Below are 15,536 nucleotides of genomic sequence, written 5' to 3'. Positions count from 1 at the left end.
TTTGGTAATAATCAAATAATTGATTATTGGAACCAATTTATTACAGAAGCCTAATTGGAACCTATTTTAGAACTATGATGACTAGCTGATTTCAACTGGACACGCTTAATTTTGTATGTAAAAAAGTCCTTGTTTATCTTGATATTACAAAAAAAAAATACTTGGAAAATCTGAGGTTTTAATTTTTATTTTAATTTAGATGATTTTCCTGTTAAAATCAATGACTATTTTCGCTTTTTAGTACATTTTGGTTAGTAAACCTGTGCTTATATATGTGAGGACTAACTCATACAAAACACTTGTACATTTTGTTAAAGTAGAAACCAAGATTGAACACTTGTTTTAATTTTTTATGTATGTACTTTGTTTAGTATACCTAAAGTGGTAAATTAATCATATATTGGAATGTGGATAAAATATTTTCCAAAGTGAACTGTTATAAAAATACTGTAATTCTTTCTTTAAATTCAATGATTTAAGAACTCTCACTGTACAATTTTCTTTAACTGACAATTATTGAAAGTAAGAAACTAAACTGAGTCTGAACTGTCAAGTAGGCATGATTTAACTCTGAAGGAAGAGTGGTGACACAGTTGAGAGATAAAGTACTAATCTATACACTGTAGGTTTAATTCAGTAGTGTCACTCAGTGATGTACAAATATGCAATGGTTTAGTTTTTACCAGTAACAGCTATGGACTTTGCTTTGTCTTGTGTTTATTCTTGTGCCTACTGGCAAAACTGAAACTTGCTGAATAATGATGGCTTTCTCAGTTTAATCCCTTAAATTTCCATATTTCTGGTTTAAAATCTAACCTACTCCAAACATGTAGATCTCTAAGTGTCCTCCTTCCCACTTCGCATACTGTTCTTAAGTGCAGATGCCAGGAGCTGATGGTGGTAAGTAAAAGCCAAGCCTGCTCTCCATTCTCTATCCTGTGCCACTGATGGACTCTGTGTGTATATTGGGGTGGGGATGTAAGTCTGCTCTGGTGTCCACTTACATTAAGGTAAGAATGTCAGTAGTCCACTGTTCTGACCTTGGCTGCTTTCTATCCAATGCTGAGAAAATTATCTCTGTTTATATCTGTGTGATCTGGTAGCCCTAGTGAGGATACTATGTGGCTTTGTCTTCCTGAGACTTCTGGGAATTCACAAAGCATACAGCAGGCAGCATTCTCTTTTTCCTGAATGTAAGACATGGGAATGCCTCTCTGAATGTGAAGTCATGGAATCTCCTCTTACCTGTCTCTGGCAGTGGTAACTAGTCTCCTGCTCCTTATTGGATGTACAGGCCTGGCTTGACGTTCCTAGGGTCGCCTGCCAGTGTGTCTCTTCCAGGAAATCTCCACATCAGTTACACCGTGGATTGAGGGGATGTAGTGAGATACTGTCTGGATTCCCTAGAGCTCCCACACACCTAGGGGCAGCCCTCCCCCCCCCCGAATGCTGTATTTAAGCTTTTCGAACTCCAGTTCTTCAAGCCAGCAGAGCACTCACTTTTATCAACTTCTGCCACGAGGCCAGACTTTGCTCAAGGTCTAGAGTCAATGCTCAAACTCTGCTGGCAATTTCCTTGGGGTACTCCATATCTGGAGGGATGACAAGAAGGAAACCCCTCTCCCCCTAAACACACATCATGAAGAGGGACAGGGATGAGATAGGTGGCATTTACATAGACTTTACTCTCTCCAAAAGGCAATATGCCTCTCCCCCTTCGTAACAATTTTTTGTGGACTAAGTGGGTGGGACTGATTGGTGGGGAAGATTCTGTTGAATTTTCCGTACTTGGTGAAGGTGGAGGCAATTCTCTGCATTTCACAGGAGCAGCAAACAGTGACTTTGGACTTAACTGCGAGCTGTCTCCCTGTTCACTGAAGTCCTGTTTAAAATGGCTCTTTGGGAGCAGGTAAAGTTCTTACTAAGTAAATCCCAATCTAGCAAGTTTATACTCTCTGCGTTTTATGAAGTTTGTTAAGAATGAACTAAAAAACCCCTTATTATTTGACTTTTTCACATTATACTGTCTGAAATAAGTCTTAATACTTTGTACATTTAGACTATCATCATTTTCAAAGGCAAAATTTCCCAATATCACATAAATGTCCAGAATGAATTAAAACATTTTATTCTCATTTAAAAATGACTTAAATTGCAATTTAATAATAACTAATGATTGTGTAATCCCTTATAGTTTACAAAGAAGTCTCACATAATCCCACAGCAAACCTTTGATGTTTATTCAACATTGACCTTTACTTTTAGTTTAGCTGTTATTATTTCCCCATTTTATGGATGTGATCATTAAAACGTGGTGAGGTTAGGGACCTGCCCTGTCAGAACCAGGACTCTAACTCAGGCTGTGAAATAAAAATTCGGGGTTTTTCCCACTCTGTGTTCTTTTTGCTGTACACATGCACAAATGCTGTTCTTCCTCAGTAGACATGATGTCTTCTCAGTACGACATGTCTCCTGAGTTAATATTCTGAAAGTGGGACTGGATACATGTCTGGGCGCCTTAGTCTATCACCCTGTCCTCCTTGCAGGCACAGATTGCATGTCTCTAGGATCTCAGGCCATATCCCAAAGGACAGCTTTTAGGAAATGAAGTTAAAAAGAGCCAAATGCATACAACATTTAAGTTCCCAATTCCCTGGGGATGTAAAATGAAAGCATTGTCTGGCCCTGAATTTACTTGTCTCTCACATAAGGGTTAATATCTGTGAAGCCTTTGAAGATATAAAAACATTTTTTCTTTCAGCAATGGTGAATTTTCTTGCCAAAGACTTTACCATCCAGGGAAGTAACAGGCCACACTTTGCAGCCCACAGGGGTCAACATGACTTCGAGAAATGTCACCAGGGAGCATTGTGCAAGGAAACTGGAGCTCAAAAGTGACACAATATGCCCACTGTTACCATAGTTACAACAGGAAAGGCCACGAGAGCCGTCCCTTGTCCTATAAGCAGTAAGATAAGCCTTTAGTGATTTAGTATCACCAGGGTGAATAATCCCTAGCTCTGTCTACAAGTTCTTGGTTGTCCTGAGTTTCGATATGAAACAGGGAACAGAAGGAAGGATACATGATTTGTGTACCTTCAATAAAGTTGTTACTGATGTTTCATCAGTTAATCTTTGTTCTCAGAACCTGCACTAACTTGCAAAGTCTTTGACTTATTCATTTCCCTACCAGAAAATTGTTGGCATTCATGACCGTGACTAATTTTGGTTAGTTTGGGTCTGACACTCTACAGGGTAACAAAAGGGGGAGAATGTCTCTCTCATTCCTGAACTTCTGAGGCTTGATCAGGATAGAGCTATGGAAATCAGAGCAACTGAGATTTATAGGGCATCCCCACAGCCCTTTATACGTCCCAAATCTGGCTTTCTAAGCATGATGGAATCCGTTCTAACTTGTCTTCCAATGTTTGAATCTCTTCTACAGCACTCATGCCTGCCAGAGGGTTTGTATTCTCCGCTTTGATGACAACTTTTTTTGTGATGTACTCATTCCAAGTTGAGCCAGGTGATTTCATCTTTAGACAGCTTTGTGAGGTGAGGACAGTGACTGTACCAACAAATCACCACCACCACTTACTAGTTACTCTACATGAGACACTATAAATGCCCTGTAGTCTCTCTTACTTGTCAGAATGACTCCAGCAGGTAGATGACTATTATCATCATCTTCATTTTACAGATCAGGAGACTAAGGCTTAGAGTAGTAAAAAACTCCTCCAGTGTCACACAGCTATGACATACATGTCAGTTAGCATCCAGGGGATACATGACTCCAAAACCAAAGGGAAGGAGGAGGAGAGAGGAGGGACGTAGTTCACACGCTATATCCTCTGTTTCCTTCACCTGGAGCTGAGATCTGTCTCCTTTTAAGTGCCATCCACTACTTGGTCCTTGTTCTATCTTCTGCAGGTCCATAGAAAATATCTGAATTCCTTTGCCACCACTAGCTCTTCAGATATCTAGCATGGCTTTCAGGACATTTTGCATTCTGTTCAGACCACAGGGTGCTATTTATAGATGTCCATTGTCTAGCCTCCCAAAATCACATATTTGTCTTGTTTGGCTTATTGCATTAGCTTTCTAATGTGTCTCCCTGTTCTGCCTTCTCTCCTACCCCCAGGAGCCATAGTAGGCCTTAAAATATGTCAGAGCACGTCAGTCTCCTGCTCAAAACTCTCTGTAGCTTCTTATGCCATTCAAAGCAAAAGTGAAATCTTTACAGCCAACATCAAGATAACAAAGCCCCATGACATGGCCTCCACTCCCACACCCTTCCCTTCTGCTCACACTGCTCTGGCACACGGCCTGTGTAGCTGTTCCCTGATTGTGCCTGGAATGCTCTGATCTGGAATATCCTCCCGGTTCTTTCCTGCCCTTTCCTGTCTCCCCTGTGAAGTCACCTTTTCAGTGAGGCCTTCCCCAACCACTCTATTGAAAATAACATCTCTCACCTCACTGCTGTTCCCTCTCCTCCTTCCTTTCTGTATTTTTCTCTATATCACTTATCACCATCTGACCTATTGTTTCTTTGATTTTTGCTTGCCCTCTTCCCTTACTCCTACATAAGAATACCAGTTCCGTGAGGGGAGAAAGTTTCATGTAAGTTCAGTTCTAAGGTGAAATCATAAGAAACTGTGCGACAAAATGACCATTTCACATAGGTCAACCTACCCCATCCCCTGCACTAAGAGCAGCCTCTGGCACAGCGTTCAGTAAGTAGCTGGTGAATCAATTAATAATTTATCCTTATACTGATAACAAAAATACTGTATTATAAAGCTTTTATGTGCTTTATTATCCATAAGAACTTTACTATCAACTGGTCAGATTTCTGTTATCCTCTCTGCCTTAATCCTATGTGGAGCTGAACATAGATGGATATGCAAATAAGTACTAAAAGCTCTCTTGTTGATACACTGAACCTGGCTTTTAATTGTATGATTTGGTATTTTCTTCATAGCATTAACTAGTTTTACCCCTCATCCATCAGACTCAAAACGTCCCGTGTTGAAAAGGGCAACTTCCCTATCAACTGGGAGGATCTGTTCGGATTCAAGATAAGGTTCTTTCTTAAGCTAAATTAAGTCAGTGATTGAATGTGTAGCTAATAATGTGCAATATAGCTGAAAAATCACTGCAAAAACATTTTCCCCCCACAGGACATTATTTCCTATTGGCAGATTTGGTTTACTTTTGCAATGTTTCAGCCACTGTGTTTTAAAAAATGTTAGAAATTCTAATGTTGAGAAACAGATTCGCTATGATGAAATACATTACTATCCTAATATAAGAAAATTTAGGATAATTATTGTAGGACTGACATAGTAATCCTTATTGCTGATTACAAGGCGTTGTGCAAAGTGTTGTCAAACCCAAATCATCCCTTCGATTACCATTTCCAATTATTCACCACTAATTTGCAGTGCTTTTTACAGACAGCTGAGGGTTTTGTCTCACACGCTGAGGGCAAGGAGAAAGTTTAAAAAATTTAAGTACATGTAGAAAAGCAAGTATCTTCCTCCCATTTAAAAAGCCCCTTAAGAATCCCAAATCAGCAAGAATTCTCACATTCATCTACAATTTAATATAAAGCATTAGTTTTTTATACCCACAACAAAACATGGACCTGCAGAAGTTTTCAAACAATCCTCCAGCAGCTTCATGCGGGTCTTCTGGAGCTCGGGGCTGTGCCACTCATCCTCGTCCACTCCCCAGTACAGATCTATGACCTGGGAACCAAAGGAGGCAGCATTAATTCACCTGCGGGAAAGTTTTATTTATCTATAGGCTTTATTGATATTCACAATGTTAACATGACTTTTAACTTTTCTCTTTGCAACGTTTTTCCCCTTAGAGAGGGAAAATGATTTTAAAGATCCATCGGAAGATATATATATATATTTAGATCCCAAAGTGGATTGGAGATGAACATTACAATTTCTTATGTTCCTGATTACATGGTTGACGTGGGCCCAGAGAAAATGAAATGTTAAATGTCAGAGGCTCTACAGTGTAGGCTTTTATTGTATTGAAACGGTAACAGGATTTCAAAAAAAGCAAAATGTTTGAAAGCATCTGGGACATGGTTACCACATTATTTGAGACAAGTAAATAATAGTGTATATATAATGTTACTGAATGTCTTAATATGAGAAGGGAAAACAATAGGCATTAACATATACTGACGTGAAGTTAAACATCTAGATATTTTTTTAAAGAAAAAACCCTGTCATTATCATGGTTTATCACATAGGGACAGACATTTTTGTTTTAACTATAAGCAGTTCAGCTTTCATCAATATATGTCTGAAAAACATGTATTGGAAAACAATGAAAGGTATGCCTTACTAAGAAGTGAGGATAATAAGCGCTTCTATCTCTTTACTTCAAAGACTACATACAAGGGAAGATTCTGAGAGTCTGTAAAACTTTCACCAGTACACTCTTTGAAAAATGTGCTGTGGAGAGCAGTATGGGTTTCATTCCCTTTACTCAACTGCTATCTGCATAAGGAAAATGTTTCCAATTTTAGCTTTGAAGATGCCTTTTTCTTTTCCTTGTTTCCCATAAGCAGAAAAAAGAACCTCCCTTCCTTACTGGCTATTTGTGTGGCACTCAGTAAGATGGAAGCACAGAGCAGGGGTCCTGCACTGCGCCCCAACCAGATCCCAGGGACTTTGTGTACTTCCCAGGCCATGGCCCCACACAGGTGTGTTTGTACCAGATTCTGCTTACTTGTATTTAAGTGTTTAGATGACTGATAAAGACATAACAGCTTCTTTAAAAAATATTCCCATAGCTCAGTCCATGAGTTTTATATGAAACTGTCAGTACTAATTTTGGGGTTCTTCCCTCTAATCTAGTTTACAAGATTTAATCACAATATTAAGGAAGGGGACATCTGAGATCATAACATCATTGTGCAATAGGAGAGTCTTTAGCTGTGGGTATTTAAAATAAAATGTTAATTAAAATTAAAAATTCCGTTCTTCAAGTGTTCAATAGCCACATGTGGCTACTGATTCCCATATTGGAAAGTGCATATACAGAATGCTTTGCCATCACAGAACGTTTAATTGGAGAGAACTGCAAACTACTGAGCTTCATACACCTTCCACCATCTTCCAATAAATTATCAAAATAAACAGACAAACCTACTGCAATGTTAATGATAACTCTTAGTTGTGCCATGTACACCCAACAACCATACACAGAACCTAGTCTCCATGCTTTTCGCTGACACTGCTTAGATATATCTAAGGGAAGGTCTGATTTAGAACAAATGAAGAGAAACAAATAGTAAATATGAAGATTAATAATAAAAGTTATAAATATATACCTGCTCTTCTCTCATCTTCTTTCAATGACATAAAATTATATAAAGTAATAATGATAACAATATGTCACTGGGTTTGTAACATATAGATATCACATATGTAACAATAATAGCACAAAAAAAGGAGAAAAGGGAAAAGAGCTATATAGGAGTAATCTTGGTATAGCTCACTGGAATTAAGTTAGTATAAATTATAAGTAGGTTCTCGTAAGTTAAGATGTATATGCCTTAAAATAACTACAAAGAAACTAAGAAATATTGTAAAAAGTCATTAAAGGAATTAAAATGTTATGCTATAAAATATTCACTTACTACAAAGCAAAGAAGTAAAAGGAATGGAGGAACACAAAAGACCTGAGATACGCAGAAAAAGAAAGTAATTCCCCCTAGATGTGAAAGCTATCATTATTTTATGAGGCCTAACACATGAGCCCCTACAGAGTTCATGAAAAGCCAGCTTCTCCAGAATATAGGTTGCTGTTATGGGAGAACTACCTAAACCTCTGATTAATGGCTATATGATGCCATTTTGAGTTCTGTATCTTGCACCAAACGCCACGGTGGCTTAAGGGCTTTTTGAAGCTATTAATTATTACTATAATTTGTATTCTTTTGTTCACTTGATGACACTTTTTATTGTTCTTAGTATATAATAAAACATGTATGTGTATATATCTTTTTTTTTCTGTTGAAATCTTAACCTTTAGAAGGGCTCTGAAAATTTTTATCTGGCAACCAATTTCCGGAAGTTGAGATGTTACAGCAGAACCAGAACACTTAGAAGAACTACAATAGTTCCCCCTTATCCATGATTTTGCTTTTGTGGTTTCAGTTACCCACAGCTAACCATGGCCCAAAAATATTAAGTGGAAAATTCAAGAAATAAGCCATTTATAAGCTCTAAATTGAAAAAAAAAAAGGAAAGTAAAAGTAAAGTGGCAGATTATAAATCCAACCAACTATATGCGGTCTGACAATTAACTTCACGAACTCATCCTAGAAAAAGTGTTACATGCCTCATTGCTGAATATCACTATGGTAACCTTTGAAGTACTCTCCTTGGGAAGCTATGTACAGATACCAGCACCTAATCCACTCTTCAAAGCAATTTTGGAACTCTTTTTCTGGAATGGCCATCAGAGTGGTCATCGTATTAGCCTTGATGTCCTGAATGTCATCAAAATGTCTTCCTTTCAATATTTCCTTTATCTTCGGGTAAAGAAAGAAGTCACTGGGGGCCAGATCAGGTGAGTAGGAAGGGTGTTCCAATATAGTTATTTGTTTACTGGCTAAAAACTCCCTCACAAACAGTGCTGCGTGAGCTGGTGCATTGTTGTGATGCAAGAGCCATGAATTGTTGGCAAAAAATTCAGGTTTTCTAACTTTTACATGCAGCCTTTTCAGCACTTCCAAATAGTAAACTTGGTTAACTGTTTGTCTAGTTGGTACAAATTCATAATGACCAATCCCTCTGATATCAAAAAAGGTTAGCAACATCGTTGCAACAAGTTCGAGAAATTAATTGTCAAGACTTCGTATAAATAATACCATTAAGTGTGATTGGATTGGCAGAGATCAAAGGCAGACTGGATAAAAACAAGACCCAACTATCTGTGGTCTATAGGAGACACTTTTGCTTCAAAAAGGTTGAAAGTAAAAGGAAAGGCAAGATATATCACACAAACAGCAACTATAAGAAAGCTTGCATGTCTATACTAATATCAAATAAAAAAGATTTTAAAACATAAAATGTAACTAGAGATAAAGAGGGACATTTTACGATAAAAGGGTCAATCCATTAGGAAGATATAACAATTATAAATGTATTTGCAACTAACAACAGACTCTTAAAATACATGAAGCACAAACTGACAGACATGCAGGGAGAAGTAGACAATTCAAATATAATAAATGGAAACTTGATATCTCACATTCAGTAATGGGAAGAAAAAACTAGGAAGAAGATAACAAAAAACTAGAAGACTGGAACAATACTGTAAACCAAATAGCTATAGCTTATCTGTAGAATAATCTATACAATAACAACCGAATATACATTCTTGTTAAGTACACAGAGAACATTTTCCAGGATAGAACATATATATTAGATAATAAAACAAGATTCAAAAAACTTAAAAAGATTTAAATCATATAAAGTGTGTTCTCCGAACATATGCAATGATATTAGAAGTCAATAATAGAAAGAAATTTGGGAAATGCACAAATATATGAAAATTAACAAATATTAAATAACCAATAAGTCAAACAAGAAATCACAAGGGCAATTAAAACATACTTTGAGATGAATGAAAACAAAGACACAACATACAAAAACTTATGGGATGCAGTTAAAGCAGTACTTAGAAGAAAATTTATAGCTGGAAATACCTATATTAAAGAAGATCTCAAATCAATAATCTAACATTCTTCATTAACACAACAGAAAAAGAACAAGCATGAGCAAGGTAAGGAAGCAGAGGGAAGAAATAGATTACAATGGAAATTAATGAAAGACTAGAAAAATAATCACTGAAACCAAAAGTTGTTTCTTTGAAGAGATAAACAAAGACAAAACTTTAGCTGGATTGACAAAAAATAAAAAAAGAGAGAGAGAGAGAGAGAGAAGACTCAAATTACTAAAATCGAGTAAAACAGAGGTAATTACTATTGACCTTAGAGAAAAAAAATTATTAGATAATACTATGAACAACTGTATGCCAATGAATGAAATTACTTAGATGACATGGACAAATTCCCAGAGAGACACAAGTTATGTAAATTAACTCAAGACAAAAATAGAAAATTTTAAAGACATTTTCAACAAGTAAAGAGATTAAATAGTAATTTAAAAAACTGCACAAAAAGAAAAGCTTAATTAATTCCAGATGAACTGGTGAATTCTACCAAGCATTTAAAGAAGTGATACCAATTCTTCAGTTTTCCCCAAATTTGAAGAGAACATTTCCCAACTTATTCTATAAGACCAGTATAATCCTGAGACCAAAGCCAGACAAAAATATCACAAACTACAGAGCAATAACTCTTATGAATATAAAATAAACATTTTCAACAAAAATTCTAAAAATCAAATCCAGCAACATATAAAAAGAATTATACAATTCAACTAGGTGGGATTTATTCTGGGAATGCAAGGTTGATTTAGTATCAGAAAATCAACAAATGTAATACACTATATATCAATAGAATAATGAACAAAAACCATGCGAACAATCTCGACACAGAAAAAAAACATTTGACAAAATCCAACACACCTTCATGAGAAAAACACTCAAGAAATTATCAGGTTTGTGCAAAAGTAATTATGGTTTAAAAGGTTAAAAATAATTGCAAAACCGCAATTATTTTTGCACCAACCTAATAGGAATGGAAATTAACTTCCTCAACTGAAGAAAAGGCAGCATGTATGAAAAAACAACACCTAGTATTAGGAACAGGAGAAGTAAATCCATTCTCAATACTTCTATTCAACACTATACTGGAGGTTCCAGCCAGGACGATTAGGCAAGAAAAAGAAATAAAATGCATTCAGATAGGAAAGGAAGAAGTAGATATATCTTTATTCATAGGTAACATGATCTTGTACAGGTGACCCTTGAACAACATGGGGGTTAGGGATGTTGACACTCCATGCAGTAAAAAATCTGCATATAACTTCTGAGTTCCCAGAAACTTAATACTAATGGCCTACTGCTGACCAGAAGCCTTATCAGTAACAAACAGTCAATTAACACACATTTTACATGTTACGTATATACATATTTTATTCTTACAATAAAGTAAGTTAGAGAAAAGAAAATGTTAAGAAAATCATAGGGAAGAGAAAATACATTTACAGTTATTTATTGAAAAATATCAACATATAAGTGGGCCCAGGCAGTTCAAACCCACATTGTTCAAGGATCAACTGTATGTTGAAAATCCTAAGGAAACCACTAAAAACCTGTTGGAACTAGTGAGTTGAGAAAGGTCATAGGATGCAAGATCAATATACAAAAACCAACTGTACTTCTATACACTAGAAATGAGCAATGTAAGATGAAATACAGAAATTTAAATTCCATTTAAGAGTATCAGAAAGAATAAAAAACTTAGGAATAAATTTAAGAAATGCAAAATTTATACTTAGAAAATTACAAAGCAACCCTGAAAGAAATTAAAGATCTGAATAAGTTGAAAGACATTCCATATAGAAGAATTGGGAGATTTAACATCACTAAGTTGCAATATTTTCTAAATTAATCTACAGATTCAATGTAGTCACTATGAAACTCCCAGCTGGCTTATTTACAGAAACTGACAAACTGATCCTAAATTTCATATGGAAATTCAAGAGACCCAGAATAATCACAACAATCTTGTAAAAGACAAACAAAACACTTCCAGATTTCAAACTTACTACAAAGCTACAATAATTAAGACAGTGTGGCACTGGCAAAAGGATAGTCAATATAATAAAATTGGGAATCCAGAAATAAATCCTCACACTTAGGGTCAACTGATTTGAACACAGGTGCCAAAACAGTTTAATGAGGAATAAACAGTCTTTTCAACAAATGGTTCTGGGATAACTGGATATCCACATGCAGAAGAATGAAGTTTGCCCCCTACCTCATAACATATACAAAATTAACACAAAATACTTCATAGCCATAAAGAATTAAAACTATAAAACTATTTTTTTTTTAAAAAAATAGGGGTAAATATTTGTGACTGGATTATTTGACAGTGGTTTCTTGGACATGGCAGCAAAGTGCAAGTAATTAAAATAAAAAAGATAAATTGAACTTCCTCAAAATTAAAAAATTTTGTGCTTCAAAGGATACATCAAGAAAGTGAAAAGAGCATCTTCAGATTGGAATAAAATACTTGCAAATCATATTTGATAATGGATTTGTATCTAGCACATATAAGGAACTCCTACAACTCAGTAAGACAAATAACCCATTTCTTCACAGAATACAGATTGCCAATAAACACATGAAAAGATGCTCAATATCATTAGTTATCAGGGAAATGCAAATTAAAATTACAATGAGAACACTTCACACCCACTAGGATGGCTATAATAAAAAAGACATAACGAGAAGTATTGATGAGGATATGGAGAAATTGTAATACTCATGCATTGCTGGTGGGAATATAAAATGGTGCATCCACTTTGGAAAATCATCTGGCGGTTTCTCAAATTGTTAAACATAGTTACCATACGACCCAGCAATTCTCCTAGATATATATCCAAGAGAAATAAAAACATACGTCTACACAAAATCTTAAACATGAATGTTCATAGCAGCATTATTAATAGCCAAAAAAGGAGAAACAATCCAAATGTCCATCAAGTGATCAATGGATCAATAAAATGTGGTATATCCATACAATGGAATATTATTTGGTAGTAAGAATTAATTCAGTTATGACACATGCTATCACATGGATGAGCCTTGGAAACATTATCCTAAGTGAAAGAAGCCAGACACAAAGACCACCTGTTGTATGATTCCATTTATACACAATGTCTAGAATAGGCAGATCTACAGAGACAAAAAGTAGATTAGATTAGGGCTGAGCAGGAGGGGAGTAGGGCAATTAGGGAGTCACAGGTAAAAAGCACTGGTGTTCTTTCTGGGGTGTTGAAATGTTCTAAAATTGATTTTGGTAATGTTTAAACAACTGGGAATACACTAAAAAAACCCCACTGAACTGCACAGTCTCAACGGGCCAATTTTATGGTATGTGAATTGAACTATATCTCAATGACTCTTTGCACATTTAATTTGTATTGTGATTTTCCACAGGTCTTACATCTCCCTACTCATAGATTTGAGTGCAAGAACAGTATAAATTGAAATCAAGCACCTGGCACGTAAAGAGCTAAAGAATAAGATCTAACTAAATATATGCAGACCAAATGACCAAGGTAAAAGTCAAAATAAGACTGTCACTTATATTTTTAAATAGAAGCCTAAGTGTCACATTATTTATTTGCCACACGCAGAAGTCTTTTGTAATAGTTTTGCCCTCTGTTATTTCCTTTAAGTTTGGCCACTACTGCCCTCATCCAGACCTTCATAACTCCACATCTCCTTACTTCCGTAGCTTTGTTTAAATATTCTCCTGTTTCCAGCTTTTCTCCTTTAAATTGTGTTTTCCTCAAATGTCTTTATGGGAAGATGATGAAAAAAGATAAAATCCAGCGCCATTGAAGACAAAGGGGAAATAAATCAATGAAACACGTAACTTATGTAATACAAAACACCATTTGGGGCCAACAGAAATGCCATATATCCGCATGATCAATAACTGGCAAAATGCAGTTGGAACCCAAAGTGCTCAACAAGACAAGATTTATTATATACTTAAAAAAATTAAGTTTAGCTTTTAGCCTAATGTCCAGGCAATGCAGACACTGGAATTTAATTTACTATTTATTGGACTACTAACTTGTTGACAGCACATTTTATGTGCCTTTACTTATTTCATCACTGAGTATAAAAGCTCAGGAAAGTAATTTGATTTTATCTCTTTTTACTTAAAACCATCTAACTTGTTTCAAAATATTCTTAGGGAAGCTGATTTATCATGCTCAGCATAAAATACTGAATTGGTCTGAAAACAAAAAGCCAGCAAATAAAGGCCCTAACAAATTTAACCACTTGAAATCAGACATAATTATTTAAGTACCAAGATTACTGAACAAACAATAAAGCAAACTGTAATAAATAACTTCATGCTTTATTAAAAAATAGTCAAATTTGAATTCACAACCACTTCACACTATCATTTCTTTAAAGCTAGCCTTTGAAATTTTTTTCAAAATATTTTCCTTCTCAACTTTTCCATGCCATATGACACTATCTGAATGCAAAACAAAAATGTAACTACAGATACAATATGACTGATTTTGTTTTTAAACAAAAATAGTACAGAAATGAAGGCTGTTCCTCAAAGTTATTAAAATGGGAGGCTACGCATTCATTCCAATGATTCTGCCACTGCCCAGGGCATTTCCTGTGTAGGAATCATCTCCTTTTGTAATGAAAAAACTCTTGTCCCTGTGTAGTTGGAGTTTATTTTTATTACAAATGGTATTTCTCCTGCTTTACTGGCCTTTACATTGATAAGAAATGGCTTTGAAAAGAACTTTAGCCCTTTTAAAAAATCAACTCAATTCTTAAAGGGATTAATATCTGTTATCACTAACAATATTCTAAAGAATACAGAGCAGGATCAGCACATTTTGAACCAGAACAACATTATTGTGCTATGGTCCTAACTTCTAAGGTCAATAGAGAGGTGCAGACAGCACTCATCTGAATTTGTTTTAGTAGTTGTGTCCTGTTAGTAGAATGTTCCTCTCACAGGAGGCAGTAAGCAGGAAGGCGTCTTAAACCTCAGACTAGATATGCCAGACACTGTTTACCAGTGGTGAGTTGTGCTTCATAGATACGGCAATTCTCACTCTGTTTAGAATGACTTTCTCCAGATGCACGGGATACAAGAAAACAAAACAAAACAACAAAAAAACGTCTCTTCAGGTCCATATTATCCATGGCCACATTTTTACTAGAACTATTGCAAATACTGACTTTAGGTCACCTGCAATGGTTCTTTTGGTCATGTGACATACAGGAACATGACTCAGACAGACATTTCTGGGAAAACGAGGTCCTAAGCCAAGCCCAGGAAGGAATGGCTGGCCCCAGTGGTCACATGCGATCACCAGAAAGAAAGAGGATCTAACAGCACGAGGTAGGATAACGCTTCCTCCAAAGCCTCCTGATGACAACAAACTGCTCAGACCTGATGCCTCTGTGTCTTGGGAGATTTAGCCTCTGCACAGTTTTAACAATTATAATGTGATGCTAAGGAAGAACTAAACCAGGAGCTAAGGCAGCACCTCTGACTATTAGGGCTTAATGAGCATGGCGATGGAGAGAAGGTACGGAAAGTTGTTGGAGGCAAAGAAGGAGCCATAAGCCAGAAGCAACTGCATCTACATGGAGTCTAAACTGGAGAAGCTCACTGCATAGAGACCTTAGCCAGGCTGCAGCAGGTACCAGCTTCCTTCCGTGGCAGGACAGCTGACTGCAGGCAAGCATGTGACTGAGTGAGAAACCCAGCATTGGCTCTGTATCCTGAGCGGTGATACAGCAACCAC

At 36.2% G+C, this 15,536-nt stretch overlaps 1 protein-coding gene and 1 long non-coding RNA gene across 3 annotated transcripts in view; one reads left to right on the top strand and one right to left on the bottom strand.

The window, feature by feature from the left end:
* The window catches only part of NWD2 (NACHT and WD repeat domain containing 2), a 162,255-nt gene that overhangs the window by 67,809 nt on the left and 78,910 nt on the right, over positions 1-15,536 (bottom strand). Inside the window, exon 3 of one of the 2 annotated variants that reach the window (XM_019741957.2) lies at positions 5,634-5,750. In XM_019741957.2, the coding sequence (XP_019597516.2) occupies positions 5,634-5,750 (117 nt within the window). The remainder of the gene's footprint in view (positions 1-5,633; positions 5,751-15,536) is intronic. The other variant, XM_019741958.2, reaches the window with a different exon arrangement.
* Positions 3,445-13,712, top strand: LOC141569360 (uncharacterized). Its single transcript, XR_012492901.1, has 3 exons — positions 3,445-3,555; positions 6,596-6,730; positions 13,174-13,712. It is a non-coding gene; the product is annotated as an uncharacterized LOC141569360 (long non-coding RNA).

This window comes from Rhinolophus sinicus, linkage group LG02 (assembly GCF_036562045.2).
Source record: "Rhinolophus sinicus isolate RSC01 linkage group LG02, ASM3656204v1, whole genome shotgun sequence".
Taxonomy (NCBI): Eukaryota; Metazoa; Chordata; class Mammalia; order Chiroptera; family Rhinolophidae; genus Rhinolophus; species Rhinolophus sinicus.
Note: the sequence above shows the minus strand (reverse complement) of the source record. Positions and strands in the feature narration are given on the sequence as shown.